At 45.3% G+C, this 15,031-nt stretch overlaps 1 protein-coding gene across 1 annotated transcript in view; it reads left to right on the top strand.

Moving 5' to 3' along the window:
- LOC144753710 (hatching enzyme 1.2-like) overlaps positions 1-15,031 on the top strand; it is a 36,695-nt gene that overhangs the window by 9,286 nt on the left and 12,378 nt on the right. Inside the window, exons 2-3 of the mRNA XM_078641302.1 lie at positions 6,283-6,346; positions 6,465-6,551. Coding sequence (XP_078497428.1) covers positions 6,283-6,346; positions 6,465-6,551 — 151 coding nt within the window. The remainder of the gene's footprint in view (positions 1-6,282; positions 6,347-6,464; positions 6,552-15,031) is intronic.

The following is a 15,031-nucleotide window of genomic DNA, read 5'->3' as shown; positions in this document are numbered from 1 at the left end:
TTGCTGTGCCAGGGAACTTTGCGGCTCCAATTCAACTATTAGGGCCCCTTTTTTTCCCAACTTCCAAGGGGACCATATCCGTTTGTCAATCAACCCCCTCAAGGCCGCCCAAACAATTAAACCGGTTAAAGGTGTGAAAGGATGATTCTGGGCGGCTGAATGATGGCCTGGGGTTGAATTCGTGCTGTCTTCCCCTCCGACCCACCCTTGTCCAGTTATCATAGGTCTGAGGCGGGTGTACAGGGGCAGGGATAGGGGGAAAGAAAAAAGACACGTGAACGGTTTGAATAGTTGATTCCCGTGATCTATTCTTTCCTTGACATATGTGAGAGACAGTTCCAGCGTCCCTGAAGCTCACCAATATACAATCCCCTATTATGGATTTGTGTGTTCTCCCCACCCAGGGCACCCTTCTAACCATTATAATTTCATTATTTAGATATACCGGGAGGGGTCTGTTCACATTTAGCCACTTTATTACCCTGCTTTTTAAAGAACAGAAGTCCTCAACTTCCCCCGCTTCAAGTGAAGGAACGCCCGCCATGACTACCGTGTAATCGTTTGCCTCTGGAGGTAGATTAGGCCTACCTAACCTGGAAGGAGGCTTCATTAAAGGTGTTGGAGCAACACTATCCACAGATTGTGTTCGAGGGACAGGGTCTGCGGGGGGGGCCGACCTATTTGAATTAAGTGACTTAGTTAGTACAAAGTTAGTCCTTGGGGGTTGTGGAGGGGCCTTGACATTTACAACATGTGGGGGGGCTGAGCTCCCTACACTAGTTGGGGGCTGCTGGGGGGCCGTAGGAGTGGGAATAGACTCCGAAGATCTTCCCTGGAGGCCTGCCGGAGTTTTTATACTACTTAATGTGGCCTCCAGGATCGTAAGTCTAATTTCGACCTTTTTGATGCTCTCGCTGATTGGTAGTAATAACTACCTCAACAGGAATTCCAGGTTACCTAGCGGGACAACAGAAAGGGGGACATTAGCAATATTGTTTCCTATGTCTTTTGTCAGGGCGGACACAGAAACAGCCTGTACAGTGGGTTTGGGGTTTACTTCATCCACTAATCTCTCAATGGGTGGGGGGAATTTAGATGTCCTCCCAAACTCAGAGTGAGGGATTTTTGATTTATTTTTACCCTGGGCACCCCTCGACTTCCTCCTACGTTTGTTTGGGGGGGGGCCATATACTCCTTGTGCGGCGGCTGGCTTAGGTTTGGCTTTCCTAGCTTTCGGGGCTGGGGGGGGTTGAGAAATTAAGTCAATGGTCACCCTGCTTGGGCTTGGACTGGTTGTTGAGGTTAGACCCGTGGGTTGGACTGGTGGGGTGTTGGTGCAATCCCTCAGGAGGAGAGGGACATCATCTATAGAGGTCGGCTCTTCACTGGGTGAGGTAGAATTTTCATCAAGGGGTCTGTGTTTCAAGTTGTCTATGGAGCGTCTTCGCTCTGCCCTGAGCCGAATTAAGGTGCTCTCCTTATCCCCATCTCCCGCGGCCCGGGGAAAGTAGTTTTATAGAGTCCTATTTTTAACCCCTCCCTGCCTCATGGGGGGGTACCCTCCCTTGCCGGAGAGGGCATTTCTACTTAGATAAGATTGTAGTATATGGAGAGCTATATAAAATGATAAGACCAGAACTCAGGTGTCTAACGCAAGAGGGTGGGCCCAGCCCAGCCTACTCCGGCCTATGACGGCCTTAGACGGTCCCGCCCTTGTCCCGGGCTTCTCCTGGCGCGCTCCCGCGAAGCGGCAGCCCTAGAGACTTTTGTACTGATTACAACACCCTCATACGCTGATAGGCGGGTGGGCGTGGCCAGCGGGGAGAGCAGCCCAGGTGACTCCAATCGGGCTCGCAAGGACTCCTGGACACTGGAGTCCCCGCGCTTTAGCTCGCAGCCCCGCTGACACTATGCCTGCCCCGCGCTCCTCACCACCAGTTCCAGGCGACAACAGTGAAGACAGCAAAGCGCTGCGGGACCCGCGAAGCGGGCCGCGGGTCCGGCGAGGCGCTGTAAAATCCAAAGTCTGAACACGCAGGGGCACAAGAGATTCCTCCAACAACAGGTCAGGCTTGCACACGGCTTCCTCAGGGGTCCCTGCTATGTTTTACTTAGCATTGATGCCCTTTATTCAGGCATTCAACTAATAAGACTTGTGTATTTTAAATGAAACATTGTTACAGTTTTAATTAACGGAAACATAAAAAAAAACATTCACTACTACACTCTACCCCACCGCACCCCACTTCAACCTACCCCACACATTACACTCTATCCCAAACCACTCCAATGTACCCCCACTCTACCCCACTCCACCCCGCTTCAACCTACTCAACCCACCCCGCTCTACCAACACCACTACAATATACCCTACTCCCACAATCTACCCTACACCACTCCACTCTACCCCACCACACTCCACTCTACCCAAATCTACCCGCACTCCATTCTATGTGAGCCTGCTATAATCCACCCAATCTACCCCATTCCACTCCAATCTACCCAACTCCAATCTACTCGACTCCAGTCTACCCCACTCCAATCTACCACAATCCACCCACTCAACTCTTGTCCAATCTACCCCTGTCCAACTCGCTCCTTCCCCATCACTCCACCCACTGTAAGCCATGTTGAACAGTAGCTACACTGGTGTACATAATGGCTAAAACACATTGCCAAAGCCAAAAGCTCTCTGATAGATGGGACCTATTGGCTTTGCCAATGCTTTGTTTTGTCCTGGCCCTTTTCAGTTCCTTACTCTTCCTGTTTTCCTTTCCTTCATCGTCCTATCTCTTCTCCTTGCTTCTCAGCCCCAATTTTGTACAGGCGAAAAGGAGATGGGGTACCAAATAGATGAATCAAGCGAGGGGGGGGGGAGTCGCTGTGTCTTCACAGGCTGCTCTCTGCTGGGAGGCAGTCAGCTAGGTCTGATCTGGGAGCACAGAGAGACCCCACCCATTTATATTACCAGCTGTAGAGAGAGGGGAGTGAAACAAAAAAAAATGTAACGCTGTATGGGGGCGTACAAATGATGGCTGGACGAGTCAGAATATTTAGTCAGCGGTAAGCCTTGCTCTTACCCTGACACAGTCGTGTACAGGGTTAAGGATTCGTATTTTGGTGACTGGCTTTGGCCTTGGTGAGGTAGAAGGTGCGCACTGCTGATGCGACACACCCGATCTGGCACTTGTCTTGTCAGGTCCGGAAGCGTCAGAATGAGTCTGTGCTGTCATTGGAATTGCCCAGGAACCCCAGTGGCATGACTAACCTTCATGATAGTCGACAGGCCACCAGTGCATTAAATGGGCCTGTACTGAGTACCGGCACTTCTAAATTTTCGGCGCTTGAGTACCAGAACTTCTTTGTCCAAAGAGAGTACCGATACTCATTCGGATGTAAGCCAAGCTCAGTGAAATTGGCATTTACTAAAAAGCGCAACACAGCTGACAACGAGTGGGTCCGTTTTCCTGAAGCACTCTGATCGAGTGCTAATCTCCCCTTTCAATGAGTTCATTTATCGGCGGCCCGTAGGCATTCATTCAGAGTTGGCAGGAATATTGGGAGGGGCCAGACTCACACTGTGATGCCTGACGCAGTCTCCACTCAGGCTCTGTCTAGTCCATAACACTGTAGGTGTGAGAGCAGGGTTTGCTCACAGGCATTTCTTGTGACTCTGGAAATCGAAGAGGCAGCTTCCTGCTGGCATAGCAGACTACAACCAGACTGAGGAGGAAGGAGGTGATAGTGATAAGGTAGCACTGCACGTGGGATCAAGGATTAGTAATGGGGGCAACAACTAATGTACATGTTTCTAAAATACATGAACTGAATGCCATGTCTGCGTGCATGAATGCTTAAATGGTGCCCCTGGCCGGATCCCTTTGCGCTGCCCATAGCTCCGCCCCCTAGCCCCACCCAAAGCCCCGCCCTCTAGTCTACATCTCAATTTGGTGAGTACCTGTACTAATTTTGTTCCATTTAAAGCACTGCAGGCCACCAATACTCTCTCAAAATGTATTCTTGAAATTATCAGATGCAGATAAGACTCTGAAGCTGAGGCACTTCTATATGTGCAGGCTTGTGTGAGTAGTAAACATTGCGGTGTGGTGAGAGTGTGGATGTAGCTGGAGTTTATAACACCCTGCATCAAGATCAAGGTTTGGTAGGATGCAACAAACTGTTCGTTTGGCCAATGCTGTAATGGTAGTCACCATAGCTACAGCCATTGACCAGTAAGCAGAGACTTACTGGTAGCAGGACTGCTATATGTGTGTGTGTCAAGGGCCATAACGCAGGACTGCTATATGTGTGTGTGTCAAGGGCCATAACGTTCACTGAAGCCCCTGTGTTTGGGAGCTTAGACAGACACAATGTTGATGGCTACTAGGCAATAGGAGTAGATACATTTTGGGACTTAGTCACAAACTGCATTTTATTGTACTTTTAGTATTACTACTAAACTACTACCAAAATACTATTCACAAACATACAAGTGTAAATCCCCACTTTAAATTCTCCTTTCTTTTCTATGAAGCGGTCCGCACACATGCCAGTCTATTACTTAGTAGTAAATGTGGGAGAGGCCAGGGCAGTGGTTGATAAATGGGGCATAGTTTCTACAAAATAAGTGGGGTTTATGGAGAAGTAAAAACAAGTTATCAGAGGTTATTGAGGGATATGAAATGGATGTGCACCCACATTCAAAAAGTGTAAACCCATTGCTATTTACAAAGTGCACTTCTAAAGTTACTACAGCCAAAAAGGACCCAAAACAGTAGTAAATATGCTCTAGTTAAGGCTTAAGTAAGTCCAGCACCACACATGGCCAACCACTAGAACTGCAATAACCTCACATCAAAATCAATGAAAGTATAGATCAATGTTGTGTGGATGGGAACATATTTGATTTGGTGCTAACACTGAAAAACACGTTTGTTGCTTAGCTTGTACGATGGAAGGGTCAAAATAATAGTATGAAGACATGCTTGTTAATGGACTGGGCAGCTGACTAAATGGGGGTGAAGTGCTACTGTACTTGGATGAGTTAGTTTCCTATTTTCTCATGGCTTAATGTTGGTTGATATCTAAATGCGCCATTAGAAATATTTGCTAGTTCTGTAAGGCAAAATGAGGTATTTCCCCGGAGCTGTAATCTCCTGTGTATATTAGATGACATATACTTGCATCAGAGCAACAGACTTATAATATATGAAACTTAATATTGTTGCAGTGTAAACACTCAATTAAAATATAATGAGAGAAAAATTAAGGTAAAGACTTAAAATAAAGGCCTGTAGGAAATAATGTTTAATTAAATTAAATGATTTAAACTTTTTAATTTATATATGTAATTTAAAATTAAAATAATATCCAAAGTGAAACATATTTATTAATTGTAAAATATATTCACAAATCAGTGTTTGCTACTTTTACATAATTCTATACATTACATTTATTAATTATTAGTACAAAGTACAAAAATATATATTTTTAACTTTAGATGGAGATTTTTTAAATGTAAACTTAAGAAAAAGAATTTCTATTTAATGTAATATATTTAAATTAAATATTTAGTTCAAAATGAAGTTAATATTGCTTTAGCATCTTTTAGTTTGTTCTAAATTTAAAATAAATATATCACATTAATTGGCATTTATTATTCTCCCTTTGGTGAAGTATAGGGAAAATGTAAAGTCAGTTCTCCACAAAAGCGCCTGACCGCTATGGCTCAGATGTGGAAGCAAGTGACACAAATCAATTGTGACTTTCGCTTTTGCTGGCTTCTTTACAACTTTCCATGCGTTTGTTCATCAATTATTCTTACTATCAGAAGCAGTGGGTTCATACCGCATGACGAATACGCACCACATTTTTCAACAAGTATTTCCATTAGATTTCGCGTTAAAGTGTGCCAAATGCCTCCATGGTGGCCGAATGTTTGCTGAGCCTTTGAACGCGCGAAACAGCGTAAACGTTATGGTTCCGGTGAAGGCACAGTAAGCATGTCCATGTTCCTGACAAACACATCTTCCTCTCTCAGGCAGTACTTTTCCAAGGTTCTTTCTGGGTTATGATAAAGGGTTTGGTGTCTCTTTTCCTATTGGCTTGTTTTTAGCCGGCCAGTGATGAGAAGCCCAGTTGGTACCTATATGTGCCTTATTACCACAATAATTCCCAGAGCTTTGTCATTTGATGTTGACGGCTACCTTATCAATTGGTTAATGGTTTTAAGGTCAAGGCTACCGAGGTATGGTATTTCACAGATATGTTTATTTTCCCTAGGCACAGAGTTGGTCCCTTGGCAAAGGATGGCATGGTGCTTCGTGGGAGAAAAAACACCACCTGGGTAATTATTCAATGCCATATGGATGCTTGAGGGAGAGTTTATTGTCACTTTATTTTCTCATGTCAAAGTCCCATTATCCAATGCCTCACTTTAAAATATCATTGATTTGTTGTCGTAGGATGGTACGATGCGCAGAGGGAGTACGGATCTGGGGAGGAAGACCCTGAACCTTCAACTCAAATCCTGAAAGTCAATGAAGCTTCTGGTGAGTCCTGCTAATGGATGGCTAAGAGCGAGGGCGATGGCTGGGAGCAATGGCTAGAGGTTACAGAAGATCTGCAAGGTGCCATGATGACTGCTAAGGGTAGTACTTGACTTGAACTTGTATATACTTGTGGTCGGCACCAGCACTTATTGGTCTGACCTGGTCACATGGACTATTTCAGGAGGCCTGTGGTAATCCAAGTATGTTGCCGCACGGTAATGTAACACAGTGGAGCCTGCAGGTCGTCTGTGGGCTCTTTATCAGATAAATAGGTAATACTTCTAGTAGTAGATGCAAACGTAGGTCAATAAAGCACCACCTGGAACAGGGGAGGGGTACACACCTTACTTATCGCGGATCGCCACCAGCTAAGCCAACTGTCCTGGCCACACCACATCATGGCAAGGGGACAGTGTACATGATGACTATTTTCACACAAACATGAATGCAAAGAGGCTATTGTAAGCATCCACAGCGAGAGTAACAGATACACCACAGTGGACCTGCTGGAGGACGTGCCGATCCTCCAGAATCCAAGAAACAACAACCAGAGGTCCGCAGCAGCCTTCTTGATCTCTGTGAGGACCGACCACCCGAGGCATTGATGTCTCATGATATACTAGTGAAGGTGCTTGATGGGGATGTCACTAATGTCACGCAGTTATTCGCACAGAGACCATCTATGCATACTAACCTGTTGGCCAAGTGTTGTAGCACATGGGCAGGGTAGCCCATGACTACGCTCCTCAGTTTTGGGTTGGCTTTGCCGCACCATTGGGGTGGGACTGGTCATGTGCAAATAGAGGTACACATACAGTTATTTTCTTGGCATGCCACAGCGCCGGGCTGCCTACTTTCAATCTCCAGTCTACGCAGTGGCCCATAAACATTTCAGTGTTTGCCCAGTGACTGCTGACACCAACTTGAATCCACCTCACCGACAGCTTGTGTGTGCTGCCTACCCTGGATGCCTGTCAGCCGGGACCCTGCACGCTCAACTGTTGGCTCGGAGTAGGGACCATGTACACATACAGAGCAATATACAGAGCAAAAGTGTGCTTCAACTGGCGTGCACCAATGAGTCAAGGAAGCAGCAAAGGTTCCTACCAGTTAGCTGCCCTTCCAGACCATTAAACCTGTCTTGCTGTCCCTCTTGAACATCGTGATATACGTTCAAGTGCCTCAAAAGGTTTTACTTAAAGGTGCTTGTTGGGCGGTAAATGAAGAAAATAACTGACCCTTTCCACAGCGGTGGCTGATGATAAAATTATTTATTAAGCGCACGTTCATCAGCAGTTTCTTGGAGCTAGTCGGGAATGCGTGGACAGGTGCAGTGAAAAATTGTTAATTTAAAGCCTGGGAGAAGAGCCACATTATGAGAGATTTCCTAAACCGAGGACAGGAGGGAATTTGGCGCAATTCGGGAGGAAGGGTGTTCCAGAACTGAGGTACCAAGATCGAGACTCTTAGTCCACCATGTTTTTGTTTGTTTGAATGAGCAAGAGGTTCGAGCTAGCAGAGCGTAGCGCACAAGAGGGAACATAACGCTGAATTCTGTTGGCAATAAAGGCGGGTCCGTGTGATGACAGAGCTCTGGATCAGGCAGCCCAGTTTGAAGAGACAGCGCTGAGCAGCTGAGAGCCAATGAATACTTCTAAGCAGGGGTTTCGCATGGTATGATTTAAGCTGGCCGTAAACAAGTCTGGCTGCTTGATTCTGTACAAGTTGTAACCGGTGTGATTGGTATGCAGAGATTCCGGCATAAAGTGAATTAGCGTAATCAATACGCAACATTACTAAGGCCAGGGTGACTTGGAGGAGGGCCTCGAAGGATAGAAATCAGAAGATTTTTCGTATCCTGCGTAAATGAAAAGACAGACTGAGACTACCGGATCCGGATTAATCTGGGTCTTCAAAGTGAGGTCGCTGCTGATTATGACGCTAAGGCTTTTGACCGAGCTGACTGGAGAGGGTGGATATCCCAAAGAGGGGGGCCAAAAGTTAGTTACAGGGGTTGGCTGAGGTCCTAGTGAGAACTAGCTCCATTTTATCATAATTGCGCTTTAACTGGTTTAAGTTCATTCAGTTTCTAATGAAGGTCATGGTTGATTGGAAGTTCTCCATTGCGGAGGGTGACGAGTCAATGGTGAAGACAAGCTGGAGGTCATCGGCGTAGTTAAAAGTGACTACTTTTATCTTCCGTAGATCTAAAATCAGTGGGAAAATGTACAGATTAAAAAGAAGAGGGAAGAGAGAAGAGCCCGGGGGGACCCCATAGGTTAGTCTTTTTTTCTCCGACGTGAAATCGGAGAGACGGGCTGCTTGGTAGCGGTCATTGAGGAAGGAGGTGATACATTTTAGCGGAAGGCCCCGGATGCCGGCGCTCTCGACCCCCTCAACCAATAAATTGTGGTCGACGGTGTCAAAAGCCGCCTACAATTCCAGGAGAACTAGTGCTTGCGCGATATTCTGATCCGCCCCTTTCTGAGTTCATTGTGAACCGCCAAAACGATGGTCTCGGTAGAATGTTCGGGCCTAAAGCCTGCTTGATGAGGGTCTAGGTAGTTTGAGTGTTCCACAAATGTGCTCAGGCAGTTTGCTACATGGACCATCTGATTTTTTGCCCAGAAAGGGTAACAGCGATATTGGCCGGAAGTTGCTGAGTACGAGGGGTTCCGTGCCTACTTTTCTTAGGATTGGAGTGACTTCCGCGATCTTGAAGAGGTTGAGGACAGTGCCCGTAGCGAGGGAGTTGTTGAGAAGCGATAGGGGAGGTTCAGGAAGGTGGAAATAGACCTCCCGGGCGATGTAAGGTGGGCAGCTGTCTGTCGGGGAGCTCGAACGAACCCTTTTGAGGAGGGAAAAAAGACCTCCTGAGTGATCGGTGGAAAAAGATCACGAAGAAGAGGATTACGGTTCACGTAGCCAGGGTCAGGTGGAGGGGTGGTCTTGTGGATGCTGGCTTTGATACTGGTAATTTTGTAAAGAAAGTATATATTGAGAGAATCACAGAGGGATTGTGAGGGGGTGGGTTTAACAGTGACGCGGTCAGGTTTGACAAGTTCGTCCACGATGGAGAAGATGTCTTTGGCTTTATTGGTTGATTCTAGGATTTTCAGTGAGAAGTAGTCTGATTTAGCTCTGAGAATGTCCCTTTTGTAAGGGCCGATGTAAAAATTAGGGCAGTAATCCTGTTTCCACTTGCGCTCAGTTTGGCGCAGGGCGTGTTTAATTTGCTTGAGATTGTTAGTGAACCAACGCTGAGCATAATAAGACCTCTTACATTTGATCTTTCTGAGAGGAGCCAGTCTATCTCTGGCCAGTGATAGCCAGTCGTTGATGTTTTCTGCCTGACTGTGAGGATAAACCGAGTGGCCATTGGGAAGAGAGGTAGGAGGCATAGAAGTGGCTAAGGTAAAGGAGGAGCAGTTAGAGTTGAACATAAAAAGGAGGCTATCAACAGAGGTGATTTTTGAAGTGGATAGAGAGGTGAATTTCTGTCACTGTGATATTAAGGCCTCGACCCCTCCCCCCGCCTTGCTTTCAGGCCTGTTGGCCTGGAGAGCATAATAGTTATCAGGGATGGCGGACAAGATATCTGGGGTAGATTCGGCTGTAAGCCAGGCTTCTGATAAAAGTAGAATATCAGGCTTGATGGTATCTAGGAGATAAAAGATCTCTAATTGGTGCTTGACCATCGAGCTTGTGTTGAGGTACCAGATGGTCAGGCTGTCCTGGGTTGAACTGATCAGGGGGTGGGAGTTGTAAGGGGAGTATCCCTCGAACCTGTAGGTGGCATATGATCAGGGAGGTTGGGACCAGCACTCCAGGCCGTATTCTTGGGGGACAACAACCCTAGTTTATATAGGGTCCTCCTGGTATTCGGGTTGATGGCCCAGTCCCCCTGAAGGGAGTTTAATTCAACTGAGGAGTAGCAAAGGGGAAAACGGGCAGGGTGCGTGGCCCCTTGCCCCGACCGGCCGCGGACAGGCGCAGACGGGCTTGCCTCTGGCGCGACGGGTAACACATTGGGAGATATAGGCTGCAAGCACAGCACTAGTCGCAGTGCTCCACCCCCAACTGCCACTGAGGAAATAATGTGGGCCTGCGTCAGCGTTCAACCTCCTAAACAATCGGGAAAGCCTCGTTGTGGACTGGGCTGCAGGCGGCCGAACAAGGCTAAAGTGCAAGTAAGTACGTTTTTATTTTAAAATACAAGAACAATGTGCAAATAAGCAGTCAATTTAAAAGCGTTACTTGAGGAAGCAAGCGGTCTGCGATAATTAAGGCTGGGCAGAAGATGTCACCGAGACTCATATAATTAGTTCAATCGCCGCTGCAGTCTATCAACGGTTTCTGTACGGCGGATTGACATGGTTTGGGGATCTATGAACTCCAGCACCAGAGATTATAGCTACTGATATTCACATAGACTTTGAGCCCCTGATTAATGTCTCGCTGATTCAAAGGCATCCATACATCTGGAATAGAAGCAGGGGAGACTGAGCCAGGCTGAGGCCAAGACAAGCCTTCCTTTGAAGTGTTGTACATCCAATTTGCTTAAGTACCCTGCAAAAACTAGAACTCATCAAAGAGGTGCACACTTTCACAGTCAACTCAACTGCACTGATACAGTGGGGACCTGAAGGAGTGGTAATAGCTATTTTGCATGAGAAACTGAGCTGATGCTTTGTGCTTTTGGCTGCTCAGCACACAAACTATGTTCCAGGACCACAGAGCAAGTATTCATAAGCACTACTAAAATATATGTCTCTTTGGCGTAACAGATGTAAAGAGAAAGATCTATCACTTGGTGAATGGGTGCTTCCATAATGTCTGTAACAAGTTCTCTGACTAGGAAGTGGCTAGATAGTTCAGATAGTTCTGCTTTTCTTTGTTCACCTCCATCTCATGCACAGCAACTCTTTTTGTTTGTATGAACATTGTTTATATTACAGCAAACACTGGCCAAACATTCAGTTATAAAGGGGTTCTGTGTTTTATTGTGTTCTCAGATTTTGGCACACACCACAACCACAACCTTGAGTAATTCTTGGACTGCTCGGTTTCACTACACTGGGAGGCAACTGCTAAAGAGAAGTACTCTGTAATTGAGTATGATGGGGGGGGGGGGGGGCTTAGGCCACCAGCGGTAAATGACTCCAGTTGTCACAGAGCCCAGTATCCTCTGATTACAATGGTGAAACCTGAACCAGAGCTCAAATCACAAAATAAAAACTCCTAACACCAAGCAGTACTTAATTTGAGCCGGTGCTTTCTGGTGCACCAGCACTTAATCATCAACACTGGCGCTTTACATTAGCACCAGTTAGGAACACATTCATTTACGGGCAGATTAAGTGGTTTGTCCAAAATCACAGGATGTTAAGCCAACGCCAGACTCAAACCTAGTTCCCCAGCTCCGAAGTCTGCTTCTTTAGCTATTGCACCATATCCTCCCTACTTGCATGGTCAGCAGTTGGTTCTGTTTTAGGTGGTGCTAACAGGAGAAATGGGCTGGTGGAAGCTGCCTCCTGATGAGAGCCACAACACCTATTTCACTATACAAATTAACTATTGGCACCAAGGTTACTGAAATGGCTGGGTGTGCTGCAGTTCTTGTGTGATAAAGAGACAGGCCTGAGAGAGGTAAGAAGCTATGAACCTCAATGATGGAAAAGTTAAAGCTTTAAGCTGGAGTCAGAAAGTCAAAAGGCTTATGAGGAATGTGAAGCAGGTGAGCCAAGGTTGAAAAGATCATTAGGTTTTTAAGGATGCGGGGCAATGAGAAATGTGTAACATTTTTCATGTTTCTTGCATAACACTGCAGCCAACCCTTGCAACTTGCACCAGTGATAACTACTATACTCGACAATTGTGGATTAAAACTACTTAAGGCAAGAGCGTTCACTATACATTCTTTGATACCATCAAACTTTTTGACACCCCGCATTCCATACAAATTTACTTTTGTTCAACAGTTGATGAATGCTAAAAACCTTTTACTTGCGACATTCTACTAATACTTTGCATAGTATTCTACTAGTCCCGGAACAGACCTTACCTCATCCTTATTTATTGGTGCAGGGGCTCCCTGTTAGTCTCAACCAGTGCAGGGTTAGTGGTCACACCCTTTCCACTCAACACATGAACTAAGTATGTTACTGATTCAACTGCAAACCTGCATTTAGACTATTCTACAGTCAAACCTCTTTCACCAAAGATTTTGAGTACTTTTTCTGGCACTTCATTATGTTCTTCTTTTTCTTTTTTTTTTTTTTTTTTTTTTTCATAAATTAAAATATTATCTTCGAAACATTTTATGTTTGACATTTTTCTGAAGAACTGGTGTAGCAAATGTTGATAAACAGCAGCTGCTGACGCCAATCAAAATGTCATTCTCCTATACTAGCAGCAACCCATGGGAATAAAGAAAGCTGTAAATGCTAACAATAATTGATGGTAAGCAGCTGATTGGCATCCCTTACCAGAACTAGCATTTCTGAAATTTTAGGTAATGGAAATCTGTCAATAACGATGTTATTGTTCAAATTGCAAATGTCTACACACAAACAGATTTTTCTATTGCTGTGCCTTGCTACTATCATAGGTGAAGCCCATTCCAATGCTTCCACTGCCTCTATAACACCAGCCTCCGCTAACCTTTGCAATTATTTTTCATCCTCCTCTCTTAGAAGAATTGGAATATTTCTTGCTTCATGTACTCTTGGACAAAAATCTTGTTTTAATATTATTTGATGTTTGAATACTGTCAAATTCACAATCCTTCAGCTGAACACATCTGGACATTTTTACAACAGAGTATTTCCTCCAACCTCTCCTTCATCAACAATCATTACTGTTAGGCTTAAGTGGTATGTGCAGGTTGCCTTGATCATACCAACCTGAAACTGAGGGTCCATTCTTTGCCACATATAACTTGCCTGTGGTTTTCCGATTTTGAGCCTAAAGATTAAAGATCTATACCCTAGTAAATTTATTCCTTCACCAGAATACCCTTTCAGCTTTATGTCTGACTTTTCTAATTTAGGGCCTAGTTTTGTTGCAAACTTCTTATTCCACATCTCTTTATTTATGATTGTATAGGGAGATCCTGAGTCTGCCCCAATTTGTATCTTAACACCCCTTAAGGACATTGTACAAATGGTTAAAAGAAAAATTGGTAATTTATATTCAAAACGAAAGACCCCAAACCATCATTGACTTTATTTCTTCTACACATTTCACCCAGTTCTTTTTCCTTTTGCAACCTTTCAAGAAGTGCCCCATTATTCCACATGTCGAGCACTTTTTCTTTAATGCAAGACATGTCTTATTCTATGCTAAATGTGAACCTCTATCACATCACACCTACAACACTTAAGACCTCTATTCTTCTCTGCAGTCTCAGATTCATTCTTTTGAAATTTCGTATATTTCTCATTATCCTTGGTCCCCACTTTACGACCCGCCTCCACCTGAGTATCATTTAAGTCAGATTAATGGGGGTTACACTTCTTGATAATTCTGCCTTCCTGACTATTGCTAAAATGTCCTTTGTCTGCATCCCTATTTACCTCTCTTGAATTGCGGGATCTCTTACACGCATTACAACTTGGTCCCTTACTAATTCCTCTTGTATAGGTCTAAACTTGCAATATAGTGCTAATCTTTTGAGATCCGCCACATATTCATCAATTGGTGTGGTAAGTTCCTGTTTCCTCTGAAAGAATTTGCGTCAAATTATACCACTAATGAAACAAAGGGAGAGGGAGAAGTATAGACTTGTTTGCCTTCCCAACAGTTAAAAAATTAGTAACAAGAACAAAACGAGTCGTCTACCTATATCTTTTATGTATTTTCCATAACCTTATTTTGTTGCTGTTCAAAGTGTCATTGATTTGGAAAACACAAGGGGGCCAATTACAATGGAGGTCGGAAAGCCTCCGACCTTTGGTCAGAGGTTTTCCAACCCCAATCGTCAGTTTCAGTTCCAACTGGCTGATTAAGTATCAGCCGGTCGCAATTGAAACTGGCCAGTCATCCCGGATGGATTCCGAGGGGCTCAAGGAGCCCGGATACCAGTCTGAACCGGCTCGTAATCCAAAAGTGCGGGCCTTTCCTCCTTTGGGATTACGATGCACGGTTTCCGGAATGGTGTCCATGCCGGCCTGTCCAACATGGAAACCATGTCTTAAAGTTTGTTTGGGGGCCCTTGTGTTTGTAGCCTCTGGTTGGGGACCAGGGAGGGCACCAATGGTGCCCCAATTGATTCCTGCACCTCATGTCCGGTACCTTGAGGTGCCTGTCACAGGGTGCAAGGATGAACAGCAACTCCAATTTCTCTAACAGTGTTTGGTCGCATTCTAATTAGTCAGTTGGGACCGCCAACTGGAGGTCGGTCGGTCCCAGGACTGCGAAGGTGTTGGGCAGACTTTGTAGTTAGGCCCATAGTGTTTATAAACGAACCCTCACTCACC

The sequence above is a fragment of the Lissotriton helveticus genome, chromosome 5_1 (assembly GCF_964261635.1).
Source record: "Lissotriton helveticus chromosome 5_1, aLisHel1.1, whole genome shotgun sequence".
Classification (NCBI taxonomy): Eukaryota; Metazoa; Chordata; class Amphibia; order Caudata; family Salamandridae; genus Lissotriton; species Lissotriton helveticus.
This window is presented reverse-complemented; position numbering and strand designations above follow the sequence as displayed.